General features: G+C 43.0%; 1 protein-coding gene across 18 annotated transcripts in view; it reads left to right on the top strand.

The window, feature by feature from the left end:
• The window catches only part of LOC132867671 (zinc finger protein 271-like), an 806111-nt gene that overhangs the window by 487650 nt on the left and 292045 nt on the right, over positions 1-26416 (top strand). For 3 of the 18 annotated variants that reach the window (XM_060900654.1, XM_060900653.1, XM_060900655.1), the window contains exons 2-3: positions 11403-11574; positions 17447-17718. In XM_060900654.1, the coding sequence (XP_060756637.1) occupies positions 11415-11574; positions 17447-17718 (432 nt within the window). In that variant the 5' untranslated portion in view covers positions 11403-11414. Of the gene's footprint in view, positions 1-402; positions 4688-4901; positions 5211-5460; positions 5869-11402; positions 11575-17446; positions 17719-20487; positions 20573-22653; positions 22705-26416 lie in introns of those variants that run through there. The other 15 variants (XM_060900644.1, XM_060900645.1, XM_060900643.1 and 12 more) reach the window with 15 other exon arrangements.

Below are 26416 nucleotides of genomic sequence, written 5' to 3' on the forward strand. Positions count from 1 at the left end.
AGCTGAATTTTTCAGAATATGTTCAGAATACCCTTAGGAATAACATACTAAAAGTCCCCGGGAATCCACCTTGTGCTCTCTGAGAAATTCAAGATGGCGTCCAAAATGGCCGCCGATTGGAGATTTTTCAATATCTCAGGGATAAAACATAATATAAATGCAATTAAAATGTTAAATTATATGTTCTGTCATACAAGCAATGCAAATTCACCATTGTCACACTGTTAAAATTAACCAAGATTACAAGGTCATTAATGTGGAAATTACATGGAATTTGATGGTTGACATGATTAACAGATTAGCTTAGTAGGCTACTTACATACATGAACATAATGTAAGACAACAATTAGACATCAATTTCCTTAATATTTAGTGCATCTTTAAGCTTTGATAAAATATTAAAGGGAAATTAAATTTGAGAACTCTATCTTCTAAAACTACAATGGCAAGCTGTTTCAGTACACTTCTTCAACATTCCGGCGACTTTCATGACAAAAAGGTCTGCCTCAATAAAAGCTCTTGCTTATAAACAATGAGTAGACTTAAACACTTCTCAGTGCCTCAGTTGTAATGCTTGGACCTTTGTTGTACCATCAATGAAGTAGGGAATTTATTCAAGCTTGTTTAAGGGTGGAAAAAAATTAATCTTTGAGTTTCTAGCGCCAGTCTTTACTACTAGCAATGCCGGTGTGTTCGGACAAAAAATGACTAAACTCAGCATGACCTTTTAAAAATGACTGAACTCAGCATGACCTTTTAACATGCCATTTTTCATTTTACACCACCAATTTACTTTAATTAATATTAATGAAAATAAGTGCTCCAACCCCGAGTAATTGTGTTTGTTGTTTTGTGAACAGAATAGGATGATACGGAGTGAACGAGTAACCAATGGATCCACACTCTATAATTGGTAGTGTACATTAAATAGCACATGTATAGATTTACAATTATAAGTCTGTATATTATTATTACTATTATTATACTATTATTAGTCCTAAACATTAAGAACTGAAGCCATTTCAAAAACATATGAGATATCTTCATGATACCATAACGATTATTTTGTCATAACAGTCCATTGTTATTTCTTCTTGGATGTGAATTTATGGGCCAGGGCATTTCAAGATTGATACTTGATTCAAGGATCGGACTGGATGAAACCTACACACATTCATAGTACTGTGCACATTCACAAATGTGAACTGGTGAAGTGCCAAAAATATGACAATCTAACCAGACATGGCAAGCGAACACATTATACACAAATATACTGTTATAATAATGTGTACATTGTTATTATATAATGTTAATACACAATGTAATTAATACACACATGTTGGAATTTACTCTCCTACCCTACAAAACATATATTCTGACCTTTTAATTGCATTAATATTTTGTTTTGGGCCTGAGATATGGGCAGATCTCCATTTGGCGGCCATTTTGGACGCCATCTTGAATTTCTCAGAGAGCACAAGGGGGATTTCCGGGGACTTTTAGTATGTTATTCCTAAAGGTATTCTGAACATATTCTGAAATTTTCAGCTTGTTACTAATTTGTTCTGGGTATAACCCTATTACTCCTGGGCTATTAGTAGTAGCAATACAAACAATTATTCATGGATTATAGATAATTAATGATTATTTTTGAATAATGAACATTGATATAACAATTGCACTGATGATAATTAGTTTACAGTTATTACAACACATTGATTAATATTGATAATAATGGTTATGAGGCGGCACGGTGGTGTAGTGGTTAGCGCTGTCGCCTCATAGCAAGAAGGTCCGGGTTCGAGCCCCATGGCCGGCGAGGGCCTTTCTGTGCGGAGTTTGCATGTTCTCCCCGTGTCCACGTGGGTTTCCTCCAGGTGCTCCGGTTTCCCCCACAGTCCAAAGACATGCAGGTTAGGTTAACTGGTGACTCTAAATTGACCGTAGGTGTGAATGGTTGTCTGTATCTATGTGTCAGCCCTGTGATGACCTGGCAACTTGTCCAGGGTGTACCCTGCCTCTTGCCCGTAGTCAGCTGGGATAGGCTCCAGCTTGCCTGCGACCCTGTAGAACAGGATAAAGCGGCTAGAGATAATGAGATGAGATGAGATAATGGTTATGAAAGGTGACAGTTGTTTTTCTGTGTTTAATGTAACGCTCTGATGATTGTATGACTGCATAAACAGGTTTATGCTGTTACCTGCTATTAGGGCTGCACAATTAATCGAATTTAATCAAAAATCACGATTTTGGCTGCCACGATTAAATTAAATGAAAATCGCGATTTATTTCCATTTAAAATGCAAGCTCTGCTGCATATCTGATCAAGCACTTTTTGACCAGTACTCCACCAAACCATTAGGGGGCGAACCGACGCATGTAAGGTTTCATTACTCCGCCTAAATAAGCAAGCAAGCCAAGTGCGCAGAGCTTCAGTGCAGCGGTATCTTCTTCAAGGGGTGATAACGTGAGAGTAAGTAACAGATTGAGGTGAGAGAGAAAAGCCAACTATGTCGGAACAACAGTGTCAATCTGTGTCTGAAGAAGCGGGGGGAGGTGAGGAGGAGTTTGTCCCTCGAAAGGGCCCAAGTTCTGTTATTTGGACGTATTTTGGATTCAGGGCGAGTGATGTCCAACAAAAGCAGGCGATGTGCAGAGAGTGTCAAAGAGTTGTGTCTGCCCCGCAGGGTAACACACCAAATCTGTTTAATCACTTAAAGCACCACGTAGAAAAATATAATGAGTGCATGAAAGCCAAAGCCAGCGTCGTTGGCACTGCACAAAATCCCTGTCCCGCAGCCCCAACCCAGACAACCATCCAAGCAACACTACACCGTGCAACACGATATTTACCCACATCACACAGACACCAGGAAATAACAGATGCAATCGCGTTTTATTTAGCCAAAGCCATGGCCCCAATAAACACCGTGAATAATGACGCCTTCAAAAAAATGGTGAAAACGCTGGACAAAAGATAGAGATGCCGTCAAGAAATTATTTCTCGAAAGTGGCATTACCTGCACTGTACAATCAATGTCGGGGAAAAATTGAGAGAGTTATCAGCGGTCCCGTTTTATGCTACCACGACCGACCTGTGGTCAAGCAGGACCATGGAGCCGTACTTGTCCCTGACAGTGCATTACATTGATGAGGATTTCCAAATTAAAAACCGGTGCTTGCAGACATAATTTTTCCCGCAAGACCACACGGGAGAAGCCATAGCCCAGGGATTGAAAGAGGCACTGGCTTCTTGGAGTTTGCAAGAGGAGAGACTTGTCTGCATCACAACAGACAGTGGGGCCAACATCGTCAAGGCAGCATCTCTGAATCAGTAGACAAGGCTTCAGTGTTTTGGCCACAGGCTCCATCTGGCCATTGGTGAGTAGTTAAAAAAATGCATACATAATTGAGATGTAATCTGAAAATATTAATATTCAATATATCTATATAATTTTATCTCAAAATTATTATTGCTGTGTTATCTTCAAATACCTGTATGCTGTTATGTAGTGTGTAAGTAATTAAATGGTAGAATTAACTATCTAGAAACACGCAAACACGCACACCTTCTTTTCAAGTTCATTTGTCCTCATCTCGCAGTGTATCAGCAGAGATCAGCCATGTAATGTAATGTCTCAGGTCAAGTTTGTAATTTGTGGAGCGCCATCTACAGACGCACTGAACTTAGGAACACAACATCCACACCAGAGGGAAACTTATTGAACATTTACATGCGTTCTCTCAGTGTGCCTTAAAAGAAGCATACAAGCAAACACAGGTGTTCATCCCCCTTAAAAGCATATGTATTCCATCTCTTTTTGTGTTTATGTATGTTTTTGTTGCCCTCTTTTGTAGCAGTAAAAACAGACAGAACAGTGAAAAAACAGAAGTAACGTGTATTTTAGCTCACTACATGTTCCTAGTGCACAACGGGCAATGATATTAATATTGACAAGTTAAAAAAAAAACAAAAAAATAAGGGACTTGAATACAACATCTTAAAATAACACGTGAATATGCATATACTTTTGTTGTGGTTTGATTCAACATGAGTTTCATGTTCTTTTACAGAGAATGCTATGAGAGATCCACGAATTGACCGTGCAGTGGGGATCTGCAAGAAACTCGTCAGCAGTTTCTCTTACAGCTGGAGGCACAAAAGGGAGCTAGCACAGGCTCAAAAAGAGCTGAAGCTTCCAGAGCATGGGCTGAAGACAATGCCCCACAAGGTGGGGATCAAGACAGTCAATGATTTCAAGAGTCCTGGAGCAGCATAGGGCCATTTCTCGTCTTGGCGTCTGACCAAAAAGCAAGACATCTCATCCCAACGTGGCAGGACACTGACATCCTGGAAGCCATCAACAAAGCCCTCCAACCTCTGACTGAATTCACAGATGCACTGTCCAGTGAGAAGTATGTTAGTATTTCCTTTGTGAAGCCAGTCCTCCACCTGTTCAGCTCCTCCATCCTCAAGGCAAGTGATGATGCTCCAGACCTGACCAACACCATCAAAACCAAAATCCTCACCTACTTGGAGGAAAAATACCAGGATCCTGAGATACAAGAACTGCTTGATATGGCATCTGCTCTCGACCCACGCTTTAAGATGAGATATGTAAATGAGGACAGGGTTGCACCAATCCAGGCCAGACTCGTATCTGAGATGGTTGCATCTGCACGAATGGTTAGTAATAATTGTGGATATACATACAGAATTTACAATACATTACATATGTTAACTTGGCTCATTAAAATTTGCTAAAAGATTATTGACATGCTGTAATCTGAATACGAATGTTAAATTGAATTTGAAAACTATAAAATTGAATTTGAAAACTAACTGCAATAGTTAAGCTGAATTAGATTTTTCTTATTTTATGTATCATGCTCTTTTCAAGGAGATGGACCGAACTGATCCGTGTAGAGAGACTACAGACAACACAGAGGATGCACCAAGTACATCTAAGAAAAAGAAGACTTTGGGGAGCTTCTTCAAAGACACTGGGGCAAACTCAACAAGATCCTCTCTTCTCCAGGAGCAGCAGACCGTGGCCTCTGAGCTTCATTCATACCTTCAGTGTGCCAGCCTGGACAGTGAAGGGGACCCACTGGACTGGTGGAAAGGCCATCAGCAACTGTACCCATGGATTTCCCAGCTTGCGAAGAAATACTTATGTATTCCAGCAACAAGTTCTCCATCTGAGAGGGTATTTAGCACTGGAGGCAATGTTGTGACCTGCCTTCGCTCATGTTTAAAGCCAGAGCATGTTGATAGGCTGGTCTTTCTAGCTAAAAACTTGTAGGCCTCAGTATAATGCTATGTAATTGTTGCAATTGAGTTTTCAGTTCCTTCATCCTTTGGTAATTTCTTGGATAAATTTCATTTATTTGTCATTTGGAAATCAGAATTTCTCTTTAAAATTTCATTCTGCACTGAAAGCTGTTCATATTGTTTGTTTGAATATAGTGAAATAAAATTTAAGTGATTTCGCTAACATCAAGAATAATCGTGATTAATAATCGTGATTACAATTTTGATCAAGATAATCGTGATTATCATTTTTTCCATAATCGTGCAGCCCTACCTGCTATAATGCAGAAGATACTTGTTTACACACACACCATCACCACATCATCCTTTCTTCCACTCTCAATATTATATTAGGTTATTTTAGATTAGCTTAATTTACATTAAGTGGTTAGGTTAAGGTTTAGGTTAGTTAACCTATTAACTTTGGAAGAAGGTTTTTTTTTTGTCTTCTGTCCAGCAGGATGCCGAGGAAGGGAAGGGGGTCTGAGGCAGCGAGGCGCCGATGGAGGAAGCGCAACCTGGAGGAGCCGACGCCAGTCACTTCCCCCCTGAAGGTATTTACACAGTAGATAAGCTTCTGTGTCACAGTGACAACTGTCTGCATGAAAATAGCAGTAGAAATGTCACATCTATTGCTTTCTTTTTAACTGCTGAGTTCAGTATGTAACTGCCATGACTTAGATTTCTTTGGTGTTGATGTTTCATCAGACTCGTGTCCACCCTACCGGACGCAGGGTCCAGGACCACATAGCAAGTCACACATTCACACAGTACAGTACAACTCCTGCAGTAGTGACTGCTACGCCCACTGCATCACTCTCACGATTTCCCACAGGGGAATTGTCTAGTTAGTGATGCAGTGCTATGCATTGCAAACTATTGACTCCCATATATGGGAGTCAATAGTTTGCAGTGCAAATCACAGCAAACTCTTGTTCTTCTGTGTGTTTCTTCTTATTATTCATCTTCCGTACAAATTTTGATTTCGAATAACCCAATAACCGTACATCGCACACAGACAAACAATACATCAAAACGTACGGCTCGATTGGACTCACTATGCTATTACTTTGTTCATCATTCTACGTTGCGAAAAAAACATGCAAAATTTCCCCTTCATTTCTATGGTAATAAATGAAAAAAAAAATCGCACATTTTCAACGTTTTTCAAACATCCGCTGCTCTGGCATGCTTTCACCTAGAGACATGATTTAAACTTTAAAACAGAGACAAAATTCTCCTGTGTGGATCTGGCATTCAACTTTTTTGCGAGGTTGTATACTTTTTGACCAGTCACAGATCAAACACCATGATCAATTCTGGAGAAATTCAGACTTTATAATGGGTGTCTATTGCGTTGCACTTCAGTGAAGGTGATCCAGTTAGAGTGTAGACAGCTTGAAAAAAAAGCTCTAAATTTCTCATTAAAACTGTTTTCAGCCACAAATTTCACTCTCCACACACAATTTTCTCAAAAGTTGGAGTCACACTTGTCTTGATTCACACGATGTGTCTACCTAAACGATAGGATTTACAGTTTTCGCACAAGAAGCCTCAAAGTGACAGGTTCACAGCCCAACTGCTCTATTGACTCCCATTATAGTCCCGACAGTGCTTTGACGAAAAAATCAGAAATGTCAGCTGTTTTCAACTCGCTCTCTTGTCCACATTTTTTACACTAGGGACAAAAAAATTACATCAATGTCTTCATGAGAGCCTTCTAGCGCTCAATATGAGAGAATTTTGTGAATAGCTCCTTTCGTTTTCATGTAAATCACCGTTGTTCAAGGAGAAGGAAATCTGAGAAAAAGCTCTCTTTGCCTGTAATCTTATGTCTCTGCTCTGCACCTGAGCACCATCACCAAGGCAACCAGCTCCAGTCAGGGAGCAGATGGGGGAGGGGCTGCTCTCTCTCTCTCAAACACACACATGATCATAGCATCAGAGCATCATAGTAAGTCACACATTCACATAGTACAACTCCTGCAATAGTGACTGCTACGCCCACTGCATCACTCTCACAATTTCCCACGGGAATTGTCTAGTTAAACTTATTCATTCAGGGATGTGTTCTCTCTCCCTTACTTTTTATCCTTTATACAGATATGTGTAAGAGTGTCTATGAAAACAGGCACATTTTAAAATTTGCAGACGATACAGTCATTGTAAGTTTGTTACACAATAATGAATACAGCCATGGTCCAGTCTTGGAGGATTTTATTAGGTGGTGTGATCTTTCTTTCTTGGTGCTTAATACATCCAAAACAAAGGACATGATTATTGATTTTAGAAATCAGGCTCCAAACCATGATCCCACAGTCATCATGGGCCAATCTGTTGAACGCGTGGATAATGACGAGTATCTTGGGATTGTCATTGATGATAAATTGACTTTTAACAAGAACTGCGAAGCAGTAAGCAAGAGGGGACATCAGCGGTTGTTTTATCTTCGGAAATTGTTCCGTTTTAACATTGATAAAACTATGCTGACCCTATTTTATCGTGCTTTTATTGAGTCATTGTTATCTTTTGCCTTCGTGTCTTGGTTTGGTAATCTGTCACTACAGGACAAAAACTCCCTGAACCAAATAAATGGGCTGGGTGGCTAATTGGGAAGCCTCAACCCACCATGTCTTCTCTTTATGACATAAAGCTACCTGTATTCTTAAAGATGGCTCACACCCTTTGCATGGTGAGTTCCAGCTCCTTCGCTCTGGTCGTCGTTTTTGGGTCCCTAAGGGAAGGACAAAACGGTATAGAAAGAGCTTTGTACCAACAGCAATTGTATTGCTGAACAGTAAGGCCCAGAGGTGAATAATTTTGTTCATACTGAACAATTGATGATGAAGCACTTTTTAAAGATCACACTTTTAAGGATTGTATATGTTTGGATGTGTGTACTGTTGTTGTCTTTGTCTGTTACAATGTATTTTACGTAGCTGTTATTTTGTATTGGGATCGCTGAATTCCTGCCTGCACAACGAATTTACCAGTACTATCGTATGGTACAAATAAAGAAACCTTGGACCCGCCCTCCATTCTCAAACTGCCGCTAGGCCATGTCCCCACTGCCACATACCCCCACCGGTCGACTTGGGCCGGGGAGCCAACCATCCTGCAGTGGACTCCCCCTTCAATGGAACAGGAAGTCTGCCACCACCATCTGTGCCCCGGCCTGTGGACCACCTCGAATGTCACCATGTAACCTCCTGGAGGGTGAGATACCAATGGGTGATCCGCACATTGGCATCAGTCATGCGGTGGAGTCACTGGAGGGATACGTGGTCCGAACAGAGAGTGAAAGGGCACCCCAGCAGGTAGTATTGGAAGGTGAGGACCGCCCACTTGATGGCCAGGTACTCCTTTTTAATGGTGCTGTACATACTTTCGCGCATCAAGAGCTTGCAGCTGATTTACAGTTCCTTGCTCTCCACCTTCTGGTACAAAACAGCCCCCAGCCTTCTGTCCGATGCGTCTGTCTGTAAAATGAAGGGGAGAGAGAAGTCAGGGGAGTGTAAAAGTCTCCCCCCCCCCCCACACACACACACGCACACACACTGCAGCTTTTACCTTGGTGAAAGCCTGTTGGCACTGCTCCATCCACTGGACCGGATCTGGTGCTCCCTTTTTAGTGAGATTAGTCAGTGGGCTGGTGACATCTGAATAATTAGGTATGAACCTAGGATAGTAGCCAGCCAGCCCCAGGAACTGCCTCACCCCCTTTTTGGTCTTGGGCCTCGGGCAAGCTGCAATTGCAGCAGTCTTGTCAATTTGGGGATACACCTGCCCATGACCCAGATACCGTACTTCCACCCACCCAATTGTACTTTTTTTTTTTTTGGGTTAGCTGTGAGACCCACATGCCTCAGTGACTCTAGGACAGCCCAAAGGTGTTCAAGGTGCTGAGGCCAATCATTGCTGTACGCGATAATGTCGTCAAGGTACATTGCCACATAGGCAGTGTGGGGATGGAGGATATTCTCCATGAGCTGCTGGAATGTGGTGGGAGCCCCAAATAACCCAAAAAGAAGCGTGACAAACTGGTGTAATCCAAATGGTGTGGAAAAGGCCATTTTCTCTCAGGATAGAGGAGTCAAGGGGATCTGCCAATATCCCTTTGTTAAATCCAGTGCCGAATAAAAGTGAGCAGCATCTAACTGATCAAGCAACTCATCAATGCGAGGCATTGGGTCGAATTTAGACACCACGTTGACTTTTTTTCTATAGTTTACAAAGAACCGGACTGATCTATCAGTCTTGGGTACCAGGACCGCCGGGCTGCTCCAGTCACTGTGTGATTCCTCAATCACAGATGCGGAAGGAGAATACAGGAGGACACCACTGGTGCAGTGGGCCAGCTGTGGGGAGCCAGCCCCCGTCTCTGTGGTGGGGGAATAGGGTGGGGACGGGAAGAGAAGGGAGAAGAGGTGATCCATCCGCCTGCTGTCGGAACCAGCATCAGGTGGCCCTCCACCAACTTGATGGCTTGCTCTAGGGACGCTGAGCGATGACGCTGGACCCAGTCTGCCATTCCTTCCGGAAGTTGAGCGATAAACTGTTCCAGTGTCAGATCGATGATCCTGTTGGTGTCATGGTCTTCCACCCTCAACCGCTATTGGTCGAATGCGAACGGCCGGCTGACCTACTCCAATGTCCGCGTCCAGAAGCACTGGCGATGTTGTTCCGGAGAGTGGCCGACACACTGCAGGATGGCTCTCTTCAGGTCGGTGTATATGAGCTGGCTGCCGGCAGCGAGCTGCTGTGTGGCAGGCTGTGCCTCGCCAGTCAGGAGCGGAAGTAGGCGTGCTGTGCGCTGCTCGACTGGCCACCCCCACACTTCGGGTGCTGGCTTGAAGTGAGCAATTAAAGCCTTCCGGATCGTTGTACGGGCCCATCTTTGTGAGGGTGCTGTGGGGAGGGTCCGCTGCGGTCGAGGTCCCCGACAACACAAGCAGATGCCGGAACGCTTCGCGATCTTCCTGCTGGGCCAGTATCAAGGCTTCAAAGCATTGCTCTTGTTCCTTCTGGAGGGCGGTCAGTGCTTGATTCTAGTTCTGCTGGGCAGTAGCAAGGGCATGGATGAGATCTTTCAATGGGGAAGACTTCAGGTGGTGGTTCCCTTCTGTACTCCCGGGTTTCGGCACCACTCTAGTACGCCCCTCATGTGGGTGGAGTACAGAAGCATGGCAGGCGAGAGATGACGTTCACACACCTTTTTATTTTCGTGTTGTTTTTCAGCTTTAACGTCCATTTGGGTACACAGACGTGTGCGTACACACAGTTGTGTTTTGGTCTGGGGAAATCTCTTCTGTCTGCTCTCTCCCTCTTTTTCTGTTCTCCACAGTCACTGCAACACACACACACACACACACACACACACACACACACATTTAATTGACAACAGGTGCATTGACTTCGCCACTCACCTTCCCTGGCCCCGCCCTACATTCACAAAGTGACACTAAGCCACGCCCCCACTGCCACAAATGCATTTGAAGTTCTTCATACTAACTGTCCAGGTTTTTGTGTCATGCCAAGATAATCATTATAAAGAATCGCGATGCCTCCTCTGCCAGTTAGACGAGGCTGGTGTATATAACTGCAACCAGGAGGACTAGTTTCATTTAATGCTACAGACTCCTTTGGTTTAATCCATGTTTCTGTTTAAACACAGTACATTAAACTGCTGATCAGTAAGAAGTTCATTAACAGTTCGTGCTTCAGACATGAGAGAAAATATTTAAAAGTCTTACCTTTTACAGTAGGTCAAAGGTGCTGGCAGCGGCTGTACAGTCAGTATGATCTAATTTTATACTAATTAGATTATTAGAACAAACTGAGTATTTCTACTTTTTTGTATAGCTCGGGGAACAGGCACAGTCTCAATGTAATGAAACCTGTGTGATGACTCTGTGCAGGGAGCAGACAGACAGTTTAGCCTGTCCGTCTGCTCCCTGGCCTTGGCTCTGGATTGTCGTGGATTAACTAGGCCTGTTCTGAGACTATGAGCTATGGTGCGAGAAATGAGAGCAGCATCTTCCCGAGTGGGATGGATACCATCCCACTAACAGATTTGTTTGATCTTTAGCTGTGTGAGGACATGAAAACAGAGACATCCATGGATGGAGAGACCTCAGAAGCCTGTGTGAAGAAAGAGGAGACGCTGGAGCTGAATATCTACAGCTATGGAGACGATCTTGACAACCCACCTGAAGGTCTTTCCGTTAAAGTGGAAGATCCTGACGATAAAGACTATCTCTGTAAGACATTAGGCCACTCTGGTGCTCAGTAACACTCACTGTTTATTCTACCCTGCACACTATCTGGTGCACTAAAAGTGCAATACAGTACATTTGGCATGTAGCCTCAGTCTCTCTTATAATTTTAATCAATAAATTGACATTGAAATTTAGATTTTTTATTGATTAAAGTATGAACTTTGTTTATAGAGCGTGTAACATGGTAGCGAGGAGTGAGAGAAACTTTGTTTGTTTATTTATTTATTTAAAATACTTTAGTCGTTATAAACCGAGGATGTTAACCTGAACAAAAAAAGCATGGAATATCACACGATGGGTGTGTATTAAAAAAATCTATGCTGCATGGTTTTATTTTCATATTACAGCATGGCCCAAAATGTATGATTCCCCTCAAACCATAGTGATTTGCTTGTTATTGCAATTTTGAATTTATGAATGAATGACACATTCAATGTTTAATTTGTTTCTGTTTACATTTAATGTTGCAGAATGTCTGTCATTCTCTCCAGCCACTCCTGTGTTTTTATTCTGAGACAAAAAAAAAATGTGGGATGTCGTGTGACTGAGAAACCAGAAAGCACAAAGTCCTCTGTCCTGAGGACTCTTCCATCTTGGGAAGCTTACTGACTGATACCTGGGTCTCCTTCCATAAATGTTAAATAAATGTGTCCTAACGTCTTCACCACATTAGAAGATTATAGGTTTTTTCCCCCCTCTTTCTTCCACCCATTTGTCATCCAGTGTGGTCACCTGCGAGTATCCACCCACTAGCCAGGTCTCTCTAACCATGTGAGTGAAGGCTAACACGTACTTCCTCCAAGACATGTAAAGCCATCAAACTCCTCTTTTTCAATTGCAGCTCATGCTGTGTCACATGATAGCAAAACACACCTGGAAGACTGTTATGTGCTCTGTTCCCCACATGCATAAGCTCGCAGAAGATCCCAACCAGCTGTGATTTAATAGGGGACAGAGTATGCCCCTCATTATGCCTCTGGAATGGAATGTTCAATAAGAGACAGTGGGTGTGAGAGACAGGAGTCCAAATATACGGATTTCAGGGCATCACAGTGGCACAGCTCCGGGGTCCTGGATTCGATTTTAAGCTCGGGTTGCTGTCTGTGTGAAGTTTTGCAAGTTCTCCTCCCCGTTGGACTATTTATTTATTTACTTTCTTACTGTGTGGACAGAAGAAGAAACTTTTTGTCACATGCACACTTCAAGCACAGTGAAATTCATCCTCTGCATTGAACCCATCTGAAGCAGTGAACACACACATGCGCGCGCGCACACACCCAGAGCAGTGGGCAGCCACACCAGAGCGCCCGGGGAGCAGTCAGGGGTCAGGTACCATGCTCAAGGGCACCTCAGCCCAAGGCCGCCCCACGTTAACCTAACTGCATGTCTTTGGATTGTGGGGGAAACCAGAGCACCCGGAGGAAACCCATGCAGACACGGGGAGAACATGCAAACTCCACACAGAAAGGCCCTCGCCGGCCGCTGGGTTCGAACCCAGAACCTTCTTGCTGTGAGGCAACCGTGCTAACCACTACACCACCGTGCTGCAGTTAATTTTGTTTGTACCTGCATGTGATTTTCAGAACAAATTTGGGAAATTCTGTTCCCCAGAAGATAAGCAAACAAGTAGCTGAATTTAAAACAACCCTGACCAGGCAAGTCCTAAGAGAATACTGTAAATACGTTATGCAGTGCCACAGTCATGTTAATGAACATTCGTTTTATTTTGCCCTGCAAGCTTCGTATCTGACCATTTGTTTACTCCCACAAGGAAGTAAAAAAACCTCATACTTGTATCCAGTGCTGGCACAAAATATGGAAATGCCTAGGAAAAGATCGATTTTGCATACTTAATCCGTGCAAATGACATCAGAATCTACACTGAAGGCAACTGAAATACATTATGAAGATACAGAGACACCTTTTAACCACAATTTTATACTTTACCCATGAAAATACTAGCAGTTTTGGCCATCGTTGTGTGATAAACATCATAAAAATATTGGAAATACAGTGGGGCAAAAAAGTATTTAGTCAGTCACCAATTGTGCAAGTTCTCCCACTTAAAAACATGTGAGGCCTGTAATTTTCATCATAGGTATACCTCAACTATGAGAGACAAAATGAGAAAAAAAAATCCAGAAAATCACGTCTGATTTTTAATTAATTTATTTGCAAGTTATGGTGGAAAATAAGTATTTGGTCAATAACAAAAGTTCATCTCAATACTTTGTTATATACCCTTTGTTGGCAATGACAGAGGTCAAACGTTTTCTGTAAGTCTTCACAAGGTTTTCACACACTGTTGCTGGTATTTTGGCCCATTCCTCCATGCAGATCTCCTCTAGAGCAGTGACGTTTTGGGGCTGTCGCTGGGCAACACGGACTTTCAACTCCCTCCAAAGATTTTCTATGGGGTTGAGATCTGGAGACTGGCTAGGCCACTCCAGGACCTTGAAATGCTTCTTACGAAGCCACTCCTTCGTTGTCCGGGCTGTGTGTTTGGGATCATTATCATGCTGAAAGACCCAGCCACGTTTCATCTTCAATGCGCTTGCTGATGGAAGGAGGTTTTCACTCAAAATCTCACGATACATGGCCCCATTCATTCTTTCCTTTACACGGATCAGTCGTCCTGGTCCCTTTGCAGAAAAACAGCCCCAAAGTATGATGTTTCCACCCCCATGCTTCACAGTAGGTATGGTGTTCTTTGGATGCAACTCAGCATTCTTTCTCCTCCAAACACGACAAGTTGAGTTTTTACCAAAAAGTTCTATTTTGGTTTCATCTGACCATATGACATTCTCCCAATCCTCTTCTGGATCATCCAAATGCTCTCTAGCAAATTTCAGACGGGCCTGGACATGTATTGGCTTAAGCAGGGGGCACTGCAGGATTTGAGTCCCTGGCGGCGTAGTGTGTTACTGATGGTAGCCTTTGTTACTTTGGTCCCAGCTCTCTGCAGGTCATTCACTAGGTCCCCCCGTGTGGTTCTGGGATTTTTGCTCACCATTCTTGTGATCATTTTGACCCCACGGGGTGAGATCTTGCGTGGAGCCCCAGATCGAGGGAAATTATCAGTGGTCTTGTATGTCTTCCATTTTCTAATAATTGCTCCCACAGTTGATTTCTTCACACCAAGCTGCTTACCTATTGCAGATTCAGTCTTCCCAGCCTCGTGCAGGTCTATAATTTTGTTTCTGGTGTCCTTTGACAGCTCTTTGGTCTTGGCCATAGTGGAGTTTGGAGTGTGACTGTTTGAGGTTGTGGACAGGTGTCTTTTATACTGATAACGAGTTCAAACAGGTGCCATTAATACAGGTAACGAGTGGAGGACAGAGGAGCCTCTTAAAGAAGTTGTTACAGGTCTGTGAGAGCCAGAAATCTTGCTTGTTTGTAGGTGACCAAATACTTATTTTACCGAGGAATTTACCAATTAATTCATTAAAAATCCTACAATGTGATTTCCTGGATTCTTTCCCCCCATTCTGTCTCTTATAGTTTAAGTGTACCTATGATGAAAATTACAGGCCTCTCTCATCTTTTTAAGTGGGAGAACTTGCACAATTGGTGGCTGACTAAATACTTTTTTGCCCCACTGTAGTATCTCTTTTTGTTTAGTTTAGCCCCAAAAGCCACCTTAATCACTCCTTGTTGGGCAATCCTACCATGATATGCTAATTATTCCACAGGTGAAAACCATTAACTAAATCATGTGGTCTCTACAAATAATTCATTAGAAAAAGTATTTATCCTCTGACTACAGCCAGGCAACAGGCAGAAATGGCATCAGAGAGAGAAACTACAGAAGAGCAGCGTATTAGGATGAAAGTTTTGCGGGAGGAGGGCCATTCATAATGAGCCATAGCAAAGAAACTGCATGTGACCCACAGTGCTGTCTGGAAATGCCTCAAGCATCACCAGAAGACTGGGAACTTCAAGAACATTTCAGGCGGAGGAAGGAAGAAAAAGTTGACTAAAGTTGATGCCCAGTACCTCAAGACTACATCCCTACAAGAGAGGAAGAAATCCAGCAAAGAACTGGCACAGGACCTCCAAGATGCTACAGGCAAGGATGTCTCCCCACACCTGGTTAGGAAGATGCTCTCAGCAGAAGGCCTCAAAGGTCATGTGTCAGTGCGCAAAACTTTTGTTGAGAGGTGGAAATAAGCAGAAGAGACTTCACTGGGCAAAAATTCACAGGAGTTGGACTTCTGAGCAGTGGAAAAGGGTCATGTTCTCAGATGAGAAGAAATTTTGAATTATTTGGCAACGCTATGCAACAGTAAGTCAGGTGCAGAAAGGGAGAAAGATACAAGGCAAACTGTATTTCTCCCACAGTAAAACATGGCGGAGGGGTCCTGCAAGTATGGGGAGCCATCACCTACAATGGAGTTGGTCATCTCTACAAAATGGATGGGACCCTCACTGCTGACAAGTACAGACAAATCCTTATCCATCATGCTGTGCCTTCTGGAAGAGCTCTCATTGGCAACAACTTTATCTTCCAGCAAGATAATGACCCAAAACACACAGCTGGGATGGTTAAACAGTATTTACAAAACAAAGAACAAGATGGCAGCTTGGCAATTCTTGATTGGCCAGCCCAAAGTCCTGACATGAATATAATGGCCCTTTTCCACTACCCTTTTTCAGCTCACTTCAGCTCACTTCAGCCCGACACAGCTCGCGTTTCGACTACCAAAAACCAGCACGACTCAGCTCGCTTCAGCCCTGCTTAGCCCCTAAAACTCGCACCGTTTTGGAGTGGGGCTGAAGCGAGCCAAACCGTGCCGAGTGAGGCTGGGGGCGTGAGCAGACACTCCCCTGTGCACTGATTGGTGAGGAGGAGTGTCCTCACATGCCCACACACGCCCCGCGAGCGCGCTGGGATCTGTAAACACCGCAAACCCGGAAGGAGAAGAATTACGAATTACGAGAATTTCTGAAGCCTTATGCGCCGCCTCGCCTCATCTATACGCTCTTGCCAGTATCTGTCCGCGTTGTCGGTGACAACAAGCCACAGCACCAAGACCAGCAATACTAACGACTCCATGTCCTCCATGTTTATTGTTTACTATTCGGGTTGTGAGACTACCGCTTAAAAGATCACTGATGTCACTGTTTGCGCTGCTTAACGACATCACTTGACGTCCACCCACTTTCGCTAACTCCACCCAGTGTGTCCACCCACTTCCAGCCAGCACGGTTCAGCGCGGTTGTAGTCGAAATGCAACTCCAACAGCCCCGCTCAGCCCGACTCAGCACGGCACGGCTCAGCCCGACTCAGCCGCGTTTGTAGTGGAAAAGCGGCATAACTGAGCAAGTCTGGAACTACGTGAAGTGAGAGAAGGTGAAAAGGGCTCCTTCAAACCTGCTACAGCTCTGGGAAGTGTTGCAAGACATATGGAGATCAATTCCACTTGATTTTATTCATAAACTTTGATAGCATGCCTGATCGTGTCGATGCACTTCAGTGTCAAGGGGTTCCATACCAAATATTGATAATATTTTAGAATTATTTACTCTGGTTACTTGTAACATTTTGTTTGTTATGATGAAAATGTTTAGTTTATTAAGAGAACTTGAGAACAAAAGGTCAAATTGTGGTGTTTTGTCATTTTGGTAGGTGTTTCCATATTTTTTGCCAATACTGGTACTTTGTTGTGTCCTGTTTGATCCCAGTCCTGATGGACACCTAGTCTCAACCAGATGCTCAGTGAACCTTACTGGCAAGCTTTCTTAGGATAATCTTTATACAGTACTAATGTACCGTATATGGTCTTAGATAGACACACACAGATTGCACACACATTTGGGCCTCATTTCTTCCTGTTGTTTTCTCTACTCCTAGACTGTGAAGTTTGCAAATCCTTCTTCCTCAACAAATGCGAGGTTCATGGACCACCCCTCTTCATCCCCGATACTCCTGTTCCCATGGGAGTCCCTGACCGAGCCAGACAAACACTTCCTCCTGGGCTAGAAATCCAGAAGTCCAGTATTCCTGATGCAGGCCTGGGAGTGTTTAATAAGGGGGAGACTGTTCCAGTAGGTGCACACTTCGGACCCTGCCAGGGAGAGCTGGTGAACCGAGAGGAAGCCAAGAACAGTGGAGACTCCTCACTTGTGAGTTTGTCATAAATTTTATTATAAAGATTGTATATTTTTATGTAACAAAATATGATGACGGTAGCTCCAATTAATATAAATTTCTTCTTGCAGATGATATGTGGAGTAGTGTAAATCGCAAGTTTGAGCACATTGCGGTCCGACACAGGTTCTTTTAGCCAGTGTGGTGGAACTTGCCTGTTAATAAAAATACTAGTAACACCTCAGTGCTCAAGTTGTCTGTGTCTATGCGTCAGCCCTGTGATGACCTGGCGACTTGTCCAGGGTGTATCCCGCCTTTCGCCCGTAGTCAGCTGGGATAGGCTCCAGCTTGCCTGCGACCCTGTAGAACAGGATAAAGCGGCTACAGATAATGAGATGACAGTGTATATACCCGGTGTGCTGTGAGACAAAGTGAAGTGTGCTGTGGAATTTTGAGCAACCCCATGCATTTTCATGCAGGCTCATGAAATATATATTTTTTTTAAATACAACAATGACTGTACTTTTTCATTAAAAATGTTTGTAGGTAGTCACTTTTAACTTTTTTTTAATCTAAATGGCCTTTAATCCCATTTTGAAGATAAATTTGGCTCCAGGGAGGAGGATTATTATTGTAGCGACCAGAAAAGGCAGTCACTTTAGTTGTTGCCAGTTCCACGGAGCCTTGCCAGAGTGCAAAGGCTCATGGGGCTGTTAATGTTAAAGCTTGGAGAACATTAGGGGCTAAATAGCAATGAGCCACCTTGACCAAGACTCTTGCAGTAATTGACCACCTCTGGCCAGTATTTCTGATAGGCATGTATCTTGTAGTAAAATAAAACAACGTCTAGAACCATTTTATGTACAGAGCATAGGATGTCACATAAGTCAACCAGTCCCTATCCCAGTCCACCATCCCACCCTGCCTGAAGTCCTCTACCATCTTCCATTGCCAAAAAAAGACCATTAGCAGCCTGAATGACCAGTGGCACTTACTCCCGTCATCATGAAGCGCTTTGAGCAACTGGTTCAGACTTGCATCATCTCAAGTCCCCCACCCATGTTAGACACCAGTATACTTATAGAGCTAATGGGTCTACAGAGGACGCCATAGCAACAACTCTCCACACTGCCCTCACTCACCTTGAGCAGCAGGAGAGCTATGCTACGCTGTTCTTTGTGGACTTTAGCTCAGCATTCAACACCATTCTCCCTCACAGACTGGTGTCCAACCTGACAGATCTGGGACTGTCTTAATCCATCTGCCTCTGGATAAAGGACTTCCTGTCTGATTGCCTCAGCAATGGCTCCCCACTCTTCACCCTCTAGTCAAGTCAAGTTTATTTGTATTGAGGTATTTCACCCACGTGACCAAGTCATGTGATGCTGCCATTTTGGACGGCACGGCTCGAATCAGTTTGAATGCGAGGAAGACGACAAACGAAAAACAAAAGAAAAAGGAGCGAGATGCAGAAAACACCTTCACTATCCAGCGACGTAGGGCATTTACAGGGTGAGCAGAGGGAGAGGTATTTGCAAAAATTGAGGTTAGCAGGCTTAGAGAACGACGTTTACCTGCTTCCACCAGGATTGTTCACTGACCCATCATAGGGCGATTAGAATAGAATATTATTTTCCTTTTGATGAATAAAGTTTATAAATACTACTTGTATCATGTCATAGCCGGAGCGCGCCAGCGAGCTCCCCCGGCACGCCAACAAGCTCCCCCGGCGCGCCAGCGAGCTCCCCCGGTGCGCCAGCGGGCGCGCCAGCGAGCTCCCCCGGCGCGCCAGCGAGCTCCCCGGCGAGCTCCCTGGCGTGCCAGCGAGCTCCAGCTATGACATGATATAAGTAGTATTTATAAACTTTATTCATCAAAAGGAAAATAATACATGACAAACAGGAGAACAAAATGTCTGCTACATGCAACCCTAGACAAATTAACACTGCCTTGTTTCACTGCTTAGATGGGTTAACAAACACTGACCCATTTACTTTTTGCTATATATTTTATCAAAATTGCGTTGACTGATAAACTAACCTGAAATTAAATGATCACTGCAAAGTCTGGAGTACTCTGTTGGCTCCCAATCCTGTCTTTTCACAGCTGCAATCCATTTGGCCCTCTTGTCTGGGTCAGTAGGAAACCGGTAAAAGGAGAGTCCTGCACGCTGTCCCTGTCTGTTGTGGCAGCCCACAGCACAACAAGCAAACACCATGGTTATTTATAGAGTGCTTACTGACAAATTAATCTATTCTAGGTGTCTGTAACACGTTTTTCTTTCCAAGCTGGTTCTCCCTCTCTGTCTGCAGCGTTAGTATGTAGCTTGCCGTCCAAAATGGCGGACACCGGGGCGTCATGTGACCGTGACGTCAGGTGAAATACCTCAATAGCGCTTTTAACAATAGACATTGTCGCAAAGCAGCTTTACAGAATTTGAATGACTTAAAACATGAGCTAATTTTATCCCTAATCTATTCCCAATGAGCAAACCTGTGGCAAGGAAAAACTCCCTCAGACGACATGAGAGAGAAACCTCGAGAGGAACCAGACTCAAAAGGGAATCCATCCTCATTTGGGTGATAAGAGACAATGTGATTCTAATATTTTTAACATGAAATCAGTTTTGTTGATGTTCTAACTCTTCATTGATGGAAACTTGAGTGCAAAACTGTTCATGACAACTGCAGTCCTAAAGTTAGCAAGTCAGCTGTAGTCCTCAGCCATAAAAGCATTACTGTAAGAGTCCAGAGCATCTGCCAAGTGTGACTTTCAACTGTCCATATGGGGCTATCCTCCACAGGAGCAATGTGATGAGACTCCAACCAGATGTAGGGCATCAGAGTGGATCAGGCAGGTCTGAGGAGCAGAAGAGGTCAGGATTGCCAGGTAACTCAGAGGGACAGATGGGGGGAGGGGGAGAGAAAGAGAGAAAACACATGTTGTTGGGTATGTCCAATGTCACCTGATGAGTAGGAACAGTATACATTTTGCACTGAGTACAAGCAGGGACTCCGGCAACTAACTATGACAGCATAACTAAAAGGGGAGAGCCAGAAGGTAGCACAGGCATGAGGAAGCCCCAGGACATAAAGCAGCAGCCACTACAGGATCAAACTCAAGCGAGCAAGTGAGTGGGGAACTGACAGCATCCATACATCCCAGTTTACCAAAACACTCTGTCTGAGGACCTTCCGGATCTACACCTTTCCCTCATAAACACTCTTAACTAAAAGCTTGACTAAACAGATATGAGTTCAGCCTAGACTTCAACATGGACTGTTTCTGATTCCCGAACACTACTTGGAAGGCTGTTCCATAACTGTGGGGCTTTGTAAGAAAAGGCTCCGCCCCCTGATGTAGCCTTCACTAGACAAGGTACCAGCAGATAGCCTGCACCTTTTGATCTAAGTAGGCGTGGTGGGTCATAGAGGAGCAGAAGTTCACTCAGGTACTGTGGTGCGAGACCATTTAGTGCTTTAAAGGTCAATAGTAGTATTTTATAATCAGTACGAAATTTGATTGGGAGCCAATGCAGTGTGGATAAGACAGGGGTGATGGGGTCATATTTTCTAGCTCTAGTAAGGACTCTTGTTGCTGCATTTTGAACTAACTGGAGCTTGTTTATGCACTTATTGGAACATCCAGACAGTAAGGCATTACAATAATCCAACCTGGAGGTAACGAAAGCATGAACTAATTTTTCTGTGTCGTGTAGTGACATTGAATTTCTTCTCTTAGAAATGTTTCTGAGATGAAAGAAAGCTAACCGGGGAATGTTCTTGATGTGCATTTTGAATGAAAGTCCGGGGTCAATAATCACTCCGAGGTCTTTTACTGCTGCACGTGAAGAAACAGAAAGGCCATCCAGAGTTACTGTGGAATCAGAAAACTTGCTTCTAGCTGCATGTGGTCCGAGTACAAGTACTTCAGTCTTGTCAGAGTTAAGCAGAAGGAAGTTAATAAGCATCCCATGTCTAATGTCCTTTACACATTCCTCAATTCTATTAAGCTGGTGTCTCTCATCAGGTTTTGTAGAAACATACAACTATGTGTCATCAGCATAACCGTGGAAACTAATATCATGTTTATGAATAATATCACCCAGAGGATGGAGATATATATAAGGGCTGTGCGATATGGGGAAAAAATGAATATCCCGATACATTTTCTCCATTTCACGATATACGATATATATCTCGATATATTTAAATCTCCTCTAAAGGACCCCATGAAATCTAACTTTTATTTTCACTACAATCCCTGCAGATTAAATAATTCTTGGTTAACTTTACAGGTGGTTTTCAACAACACATTTTAAATTTTCATGTTCGTGATTAATCACAATTGAATTGAAATAAGACTATTTTTATTCAACAAAGATGTAGCACAAACTGCAAAAACAATCTTGAAAATTGCAACAAAGGGGCAATACAATACAGAGCTGCTCAGAGCTCAAATCAATAAAGTCCAAGCTCAACACTGAGAGACGTTTAGCCTAAATAAGAAAAGTGCTCATTCATTAAATTATTTTAAAAAATAGATCTCCAAGCTATTAACCTGACTACTGAGAACCACTGGAACATTCACAATAGAGAGAGAGATTGAGGGAGAGAAGAGAGAGATCTGCAAAACATAATTTTTCTCTTTGCACACTGTCACTGAAATTGACAGAGCTTACACGGTAGCCTATGCAACACCAGCGACTGCACGAACTGAGTCAGCGCTGTAAACCGGAACTAGGAAATCTTCCCGCCGGCAGTGTTGCCAGATACTGCTGACATTTTCCAGCCCAAAATATGTTCAAAACCCGCCAAAATGCACTTAAAACCGCCCAATTGGGCGGGAAACCACCCAATCTGGCAACACAACCGAAACTAGAAAATCTTCCCGGAAGTTCCTTTCAGCACCGAAATGTCGCCTGGGATTGGTTGGTGAGTGCGTGACATTATTGTTTTTTTTACCCTTAGGCAGCCTCTCACGTTACTGCCTGAGGGACAGGGAGAAAACCACCGGAAAAGGTTTGAAACGAATGCAACAAACACAAGTCGGAAGATGACCATAAAATACTCGATAGTTACGATATAATAATTTTATGTATCGCACACAGAATTTTCGGTGATATATCGAGTATATTCGATATATCGCACAGCCCTACTGGGTGCGATTTGCTGGGGGGATGGTGGGGATCATCCCCCCTCTGTTTTTTATCTCTGCTGAAAAAAAAATCCTCAGGGACAACCCCGTCAATAAAACAAACAAACCAAAAAAAAAGTTGACATGACAGGCATGTTGTGACACAGTTTTCTATGGTCTACATTGCACTCGCTTTCAAAATGACCCGAAGTGGCAGCTTTGATGTTCACAAACGTCCCCAGCAAATAGATACACTGTAGATGATAACAAATGCCGTCTTTTTTCATGGCTGAATCGCGCAGATCCGGTTTTTTTTTTTTAGGAGGGGCGTTGGAGTGTCTGATTATAATTTCAAAGTAAATTCTGTATTAAAATTACTAAATAAGCAAATCCGTTACAGTCCATGAAACAGGAAGTATAAGGATGAGAAAAAAAAAAGTTAAATCGGAAAGCAGCTTTCCGATTTAAACTTTTTTTCTCATCCTTATACTTCCTGTTTCATGGACTGTAACGGATTTGCTTATTTAGTAATTTTAATACAGAATTTACTTTGAAATTATAATCAGACACTCCAACGCCCCCCCTAAAAAAAAAAATCGGATCTGCGCGATTCAGCCGTGAAAAAGGCGGCATCCGCCAAAAGGCGCACTGTTTGCATCCCTGAGAGCAAACTGTTCATTTAGTATTCATGTATTTTAGTGATTTTCGAGTCACTGTCCATTTAATCCGGAGGGAGAGAAACATCACAGCAACACGACAAGCAGTGCGAACTTTGTTGTGTGTTAGTGTTCGTGTATTTAGTCAGAGAGATAGGAAGATGAATTTACTATCTCTGGTTTAGTGTTCGTTTTCATTTAGTGTTATTCATTTGACATCATCGGATGTTATTGAGCTGTTAGCCTATTGTTACCTTAATTTTGTGACGTTTCATGATTAAAAAAAAAAACATCCCCCCTTCTGGTTTTTTGACAAATCGCACCGTGTGTGTGTGTGTGTGTGTGTGTGTGTGTGTGTGTGTGTGTGTGTGTGTGTGTGTATATATATATGTGTGTATGTGTGTGTACATATATCAGGGCTTTTTATTAACTTTTTTGCTCACCGGCCACTGTGGCTAGTGGTTTTCCTGAGTCACTAGCTATTCAGCCTTTTCACTAGCCACAATTTTGTTGCCAGGAAATCGCAGTTTTTTTCTTCACCATGATACGTTAAAGTTCGGAAGATCTAGATTTAATCATGAATGGCAGCGTATAATGTATCTCTACAGTAGCACTCAAGTATTCAGTGCTGTTAAGGTAGCTCCCTCTATGAAAACATGGAACCAATTCAGACAAAAATATAAGCAGAGTATTCTCTTTATTGAACTCAAATTCAAGCCCCTTACAATATGAAGTATCGTATATGAAAAATAACATTCAGTACAACTGAACTGATTCTAATATTAAAAGTCCAATTCAAAACATTTATCATTGAAAAACATTGGATGTTTTGATATGCAAGTATTATGTGTATTATCAAGTATTATTATGTATATTATGCAGGGCTTTGAACCGGTTCAAGGAACGAAAACGAAAACCGGGAACTTTTTCTATTTCACATGGAACAGAAACGAAACCAGAAACTTTATTATTTTTTATGTTCCGGAACAGAAACGCTTATTAAAAATAATGGTAACCGGTTAATACCAGTTTTTATTTCGTTCCTCAAAGTTTCTGTAGCCTACAAATAGTCATTCTTCTCCTGCGCAAGTTTCTATGACCCGCTGGGGTTCACTTCCTGTGTGACGTTCGCGGATTGAATGGAGAGAGCGGGAAGGTGGACTACTATCATGTCTCCACGTGATAATAAGTGAGTAAGTGCATTACTGAGTGTCTGAGCAAAGAAGAGCCTGAACGTTGTAACCTCCCTATTGGCTGTTTGTAAAAATGTATCAATTGTTGCCCTTCCCACGGGAATCATCGCGGGCTCGAGAGACGAGACCTGACGAGTTAGTTCGTTGGGAGCAGAACAAAATGTCTGGACACAAATCGGGTTTTCAGAAAAGGAAAGAAAATAAACAGAGGGTCGAAAATACAAAAAAGGAGGCAGAAAATGCAAAACGAGTTTTAAGGTAGGACAAATGGTTACTTTTCTGAGGCAGCCCGCCGTGGCTGCAGGCTTTCAGTTGTGTCATTGAACGGTTACTTTTCTGAGGCAGCCCGCCGTGGCTGCCTGCAGGCTTATTTATTATAGCCCATTTAGTTAAAATAGTTGATATAAAATGTTTATAGTTATGTGATGGTTGTCCTGATTTAGATTGGTGTTTTTTTTTTTTTGTTTTGTTTTTTTTTTTTTTTGAGGGGTGGGGGTTGCGCGATGTTGCACCCGGGTCCAGATTAGGGCAGAACCGGCCCTGGCTACATTTCAGGTGTAGTTTGTTTTATGTATGTATGTACTTGCATAGATGTGTACTTGGTCTTCCAATATGGCGCCTAACAAAATCTCGCGGCGCGGTGACGTCATGCGGTAGCCCTCTATAGGGCCTGACTAGCCTTTGGTAACACACTAAACGAATTATCTTTCATTTTTGGCACTTTTTCTGTTTGTGTAGATGGGAAGACATACTGAGAATCCAAATCGCCAACATTTGAAATAATAATAATTGTTTTGAATTATTTCTTGTCTTATTTAATGAAGGTTGTAATATAATTAGCCTACATTTGGCTTAAGCTGGATGAGACAGACATAATTTTATAGCCATTTGTTAAACAGCTGACAGGGAACGTAATTAACCGTTCCGGGAACGAAATTTTTTTGTTCTAACCGGTTCGGGAACGTCTATTTAATGGTGGAACCCAAAACCGGAAACGTTAAAATTCCGTTTCTGTTCGGAACGAACCGATAGGAAAAAAATTCTGGTTCAAAGCCCTGATATTATGTATTATCTATTAATTGTGTGTGTGTGTTTGAACATGTGTAGAGAGAGACATTAAATGTCCTCATTACATTCATCATCAGATGAGTCTGAATGGTCCATGAAAAATGGTCTTCGTGACCTGAGGCGGGATCAATTTCTTTACAATCACGTGAACGTTTCTAAACAGCAGCGCCATCCTCTCCAGCTCAGCCAACTTCATGACAGCCAGGGACTGAAAGCAATGCTGTCCTGTAGTGACCAGCCGTCTTCGCTGGTTTTGATGTTCTAGTACCGATGTGTGCGTTTGACTTTTCGTGGTCCTTGATAGTTTCGAGTTTAAAATTACTGGTGCCTGTCTTTGCCAGACTTTCTACAGTGTTCGCAGTACAGGGTATTTTCGGTTTTGCTATGAACGAGCCAATCTGGGCGGCATGGTGGTGTAATGGTTAGCACTGTTGCCTCACAGCAAGAAGGTCCGGGTTCGAGCCCCGTGGCCAGCGAGGGCCTTTCTGTGCGGAGTTTGCATGTTCTCCCCGTGTCTGCGTGGGTTTCCTCCGGGTGCTCCGGTTTCCCCCACAGTCCAAAGACATGCAGGTTAGGTTAACTGGTGACTCTAAATTGACCGTAGGTGTGAATGGTTGTCTGTGTCAGCCCTGTGATGACCTGGCGACTTGTCCAGGGTGTACCCCGCCTTTCGCCCATAG

The sequence above is a fragment of the Neoarius graeffei genome, chromosome 19, assembly GCF_027579695.1.
Source record: "Neoarius graeffei isolate fNeoGra1 chromosome 19, fNeoGra1.pri, whole genome shotgun sequence".
NCBI classification, from domain to species: domain Eukaryota; kingdom Metazoa; phylum Chordata; class Actinopteri; order Siluriformes; family Ariidae; genus Neoarius; species Neoarius graeffei.